This window comes from Setaria italica, chromosome V, assembly GCF_000263155.2.
Source record: "Setaria italica strain Yugu1 chromosome V, Setaria_italica_v2.0, whole genome shotgun sequence".
Lineage (NCBI taxonomy): Eukaryota > Viridiplantae > Streptophyta > Magnoliopsida > Poales > Poaceae > Setaria > Setaria italica.
In genome coordinates this window covers 29,598,810-29,602,707 of record NC_028454.1, presented here as the reverse complement: position 1 = coordinate 29,602,707, position 3,898 = coordinate 29,598,810, and the positions used below count along the sequence as shown (strand labels likewise).

General features: G+C 46.1%; 1 protein-coding gene across 3 annotated transcripts; it reads right to left on the bottom strand.

The window, feature by feature from the left end:
• Positions 1-89: 89 nt before the first annotated feature.
• Positions 90-3,084, bottom strand: LOC101783552 (lipid phosphate phosphatase delta). 3 transcript variants are annotated; one of them, XR_001163986.3, is made up of 6 exons: positions 2,610-3,084; positions 2,109-2,204; positions 1,940-2,014; positions 1,733-1,857; positions 844-1,643; positions 90-757 (listed from the first exon to the last, which is right to left on the bottom strand). XR_001163986.3 is itself a non-coding variant. In XM_012845777.3 (5 exons), exons 1-5 carry the CDS (start codon positions 2,631-2,633, stop codon positions 1,490-1,492), a joined length of 474 nt encoding a protein of 157 aa, XP_012701231.1. In that variant the 5' UTR covers positions 2,634-3,084; the 3' UTR covers positions 90-1,489. The 3 variants fall into 3 exon arrangements, 1 of the variants encoding a protein (XP_012701231.1); XR_002677987.1 differs by having other exon boundaries at positions 90-1,204; positions 1,295-1,643; XM_012845777.3 differs by having other exon boundaries at positions 90-1,643.
• Between the last annotated feature and the right edge of the window lie 814 nt (positions 3,085-3,898).

The following is a 3,898-nucleotide window of genomic DNA, read 5'->3' as shown; positions in this document are numbered from 1 at the left end:
CATTGCTATAAACCGTGAGAAGAAGGATCACATAGAAAATGCTGCTGGCAAGTATAAAATATATATACAACAACCATTGCTATAAACCGTGAGAAGAAGGATCACACATAGAAAATGATGTGGGAAAGTATAAAATACGTATACAACAATGATCACATCTAAAGGATCACATCTATCATACCCATGAGAGAAAAGGTTGGACAAGAGGAAATTCAATTCTCTGTGTTAATATGTGCTGTGAATCAAACATTTTTTTTATCCTACAGTGATGGTCAGGATATCTATCCTCTGAAATAGCACACCTATCTCCTGGATATATACACCGAGTGATGAAATAACTAGATTTTGACAGTAATTTGAATGATGAAGTGAACTGAACATGTTCCGAATCTTCATCTGATCCGATCAGTGCTCAAGGCTGAGCTGCTACCACCGCACCATCTGCCATAGCTGCTGCAAACTTTGCCAAGTGCCATCATGCAAACAGAAACTTTTGAACATGTTAACAATTGTTTCTTATCACAAAGTTAGACTACTGCACTATGACCCGATGTTCCTAGTTGAATGCACTCTTGCATACTGAGCATACAATTTCTGTAGTTGTTGAAAGAATAAGGCATCTATCGATGGAAAATAATTCCCCATCTCTTATGAGCATTCTATCGAACACCTGGTAAGCTTGAATTCATCCATGTTGACAGAGTATTTTCACGAACAGAGCAAGCAGAGGAGAGGAGGTAGGAGCATTGCTGACAAACTGCGACATTCAAGAAGAAATTGTGTGCAACAATCGTGAAGCATTTGAACTAATCCGTATGCATATAGGGGGGATTGAAAAGGTACCTCAAGGATGCTCACGCTTGAAGGACTGAAGGAGCAAATGAAGATGCAGGCCTAGGCAGATTGCAGGGTATAGCCAGTCGCCCCATTGCCTGGGAAGATTGCAGGGCAGACAAGGAGAACAAAGGGCCAGGGGGCGCTGCTTCACGGGATGAGGTCAAGCGAGTAGCAGCCCAAGCGCCGCTGCCGCGGACCCAATCGCTCCCAATACCCCCCCGAGCCGAGATCCAGGGACCAGCCGCATTGTCGCAGATCGAGGAGGGGATGGCGCCGCAGCTAACCGGCGCGTCGGACTCGGCGGCCGCGGCGGCCGTCAAGCTGCAGTTCCACCACTACCACCACCACTGCCTGTTCTAGCATCCAGCTTTGGTGGACAATGAAGAAACACTATGCAATCAAAATGAAAAGGAAAGGTTGAGAAGATAAGGTGTGGCTGCAATTGATTGTCATTTACCAAGCCTATCTTTTTTCCTTGGTTCCTGTATAGCAAGTTGTCATCTGTTTTGATCATTTTCTTTTCTTACTGCATATGTGAAGTGATGTGAGTTTGATGGATGGCATCAATGCCAAAACAAATTCCAGCAATAACATCGATCAAGCTGTGCAAACCAAATATATCCTTGCTGTCAATTTCAGGTAAATCAAATTGTCAAGATCTTTGGGAAGTCAAGAGAAACGGTTGCCTTATGAACTCCAACTCACCAATGCCAATTAGCATAACAAACAAGAAAGCTAGAGATAAACCAGCAGCAATCATAACATTACCAGCATCTCCATATGTGAGGACATAATGTAATAGATATCTGCATAGATCAGAAGCAGCCTTACTTGGCGATTCTTTTCAAGCTTCCCCTACGAAGGCTACGATGCTGTAATAAGAGCAGGAGTATACCCCATCAAACAAACAATATTGAGAGCATGCGATGATGGAAGCCCATATTCCATGGCATTCTCATCTTCAGTGGCTGTTACTCTTCTAACAGGAGGAGAGCATGGACGAGGAGCTGATATCATATCCTGTATCGAGAAACATCAAGAGGGTCACAAACAGCTAAACCAGTGCTTATCCCTTCAATCATACGAGGAACAGATGACAAACCTTGACAGAGTTCCCGAGGTAATCACATAAAGCCATGAGGAGGGTCATCTGCCTAGCCAGCTTGTTGTGTGTACTCTACAACATGTGGAAAAACAAGAACAATTCAGAGTCACAGGGGGTTGCTGCAGGAAATGGAGAAAGGGAGGCAATCAGTGGCCACAAGACATACCCAGAAGAGGAGAGGGAGGAATCCCGTGTAGAAGGGAACAGAGACAATGCATGACAGCACAGAGAAGAAATTGTCCAGCAACTTGTGCTGCAACCTCTGCAACAATTTCAACAAACAACATAATTTAACTTCAGACAAATGGACAGCTGAAACATCGAAGATAACCAAATACAGAAGACTAAGATACCAATGATTTTGCAAAGCACATTTTATCTCTGTTTATTGCCCATCCATAGGTTTAGGAGCTTAAAGATGAAGCCAAGTTCATCTCATGTTTCTCGATTTAATCAAATCACACCCTTCCCTCTACCAGGCTTTCCTATTCCTACAAAGTAGACTAATCCTGAAAACGTCAGGAACACGAGGCCCAAGTGAGAAACATCAAATCGTGCGCTACAATTCTTAAAAGAGAAGCGCTACAAATGCAAGTTAATTCGTTCGTCGGTAAAATCAGCCCGAAGCAGACAGTTGAGGACAGAGATGGCGCGGTAGCGGACGGACCTGGAACCTGAGGATTGCCGGCATCTCGGTGTGCACACGGCGCGTGACCCATGGCTAGACCAGTGCGCGCCCGGCGCGTGAGGTCGTAGAACGAGGCCGCCCAGACCCACCCGGCCACCGCCGACAGCGCCGCCGCCTGCCACCTGGTCAGCCCCGCGCCACCCCCACCTCCTCTCCTCCCCCTCTCTCTCCTCCCTCTCCTTCTCCTCCGCCGGATCCGGCCGGCCCCCACTCCCTCTCCCCCGGACTCGGGCGTGGCGCGCGGGTGGGCGGCCGCAACGCCCTCTGACGGACGAAAAAAAACAGCGGAGCCTTGATAGATGGGACACACAACGGACGAAGGTGCAGCGCGGGGGAGGGGGGGTAGACGGCGGCGGAGCCAGTCCACAGCCGGGTGGCGCCGGGCCCGGAGCCGGACGGAGTGCGGAGGCGACGAGGGAGCTAAGCTCTTTTCACTTTAGTCCCTCGCTTTCCTCTTTTTTCCACCAGAGCCCCCCTACATTCAGAATTGGACTGCGGGTTGATTTCATGAAAGTCTGAGGAGTTTTTTGCAAAACGAGCGCCACGGACGAAAATTACTGCCAGAGACGTTACTCGCTTTAATAATAGATATATATAGATATAGATATAGATATTTGCATAGTGTACAGAAAAACAAAAAAATCCAGGAAAAACAGAAAAAAATTCTATTATTAGAACAATGGCATGGCTGTCTTTTTTACCAGCAAGAAAAAAACCACCAGAGATATTCTTGTGTAAAATATGTCACTGACTAGTTTGCAGGTAAAATTCGTGCTTGACATTATCTTTGTTCGATTATTGCTCCCTTTTGTTTTCTTCTATCATGATGGTGTTGAATCGGGTCACCCTCATCCCTTTCTGTCAAACATGCGCTGCAATCATGAAAAATTACGAGTCTGAAGCAGCACACGGTCTTGTCACTTTCTCTGCTTACTTCCTATTTTTCTACAGTACAGTTCTGCCTGATGGGCTGAACATGGAAGTAAGATGATCGATGGACTTTTGGTGTTTGCTACTTTGATTCCGATTCTGACAGCTTCAGGAGGCAGTGTTCCTTCTTACTATGTGATTATGGTGAATGTAATGTGAAAAGAAAGACTTGTAAGAAATTGTTTTATGGCATAATCAGACGTGCTCTTACAGTTCTACTGACTTGCTGCAAGATTTAGGCAAAGTAGCATATATGTGGTCAGTTCTGAGCCACTATTAGGTCCATCAACCTCTCTTGTGGTTATGGGCAGCCAGATGGCCCCTTTGGTCTGGGACTG

What these genes read in the sequence shown, in the direction of transcription:
- LOC101783552 (XM_012845777.3), bottom strand. Translation starts at nt 2,633, where the DNA reads ATGCCGGCAATCCTCAGGTTCCAG. An exon ending in ACCTCGGGAACTCTGTCAAG is followed by an intron (nt 1,858 to 1,939) that starts GTTTGTCATCTG and finishes TTCTCGATACAG; the next exon opens with GATATGATATCAGCTCCTCG. An exon ending in AATATTGTTTGTTTGATGGG is followed by an intron (nt 1,644 to 1,732) that starts GTATACTCCTGC and finishes TGATCTATGCAG; the next exon opens with ATATCTATTACATTATGTCC.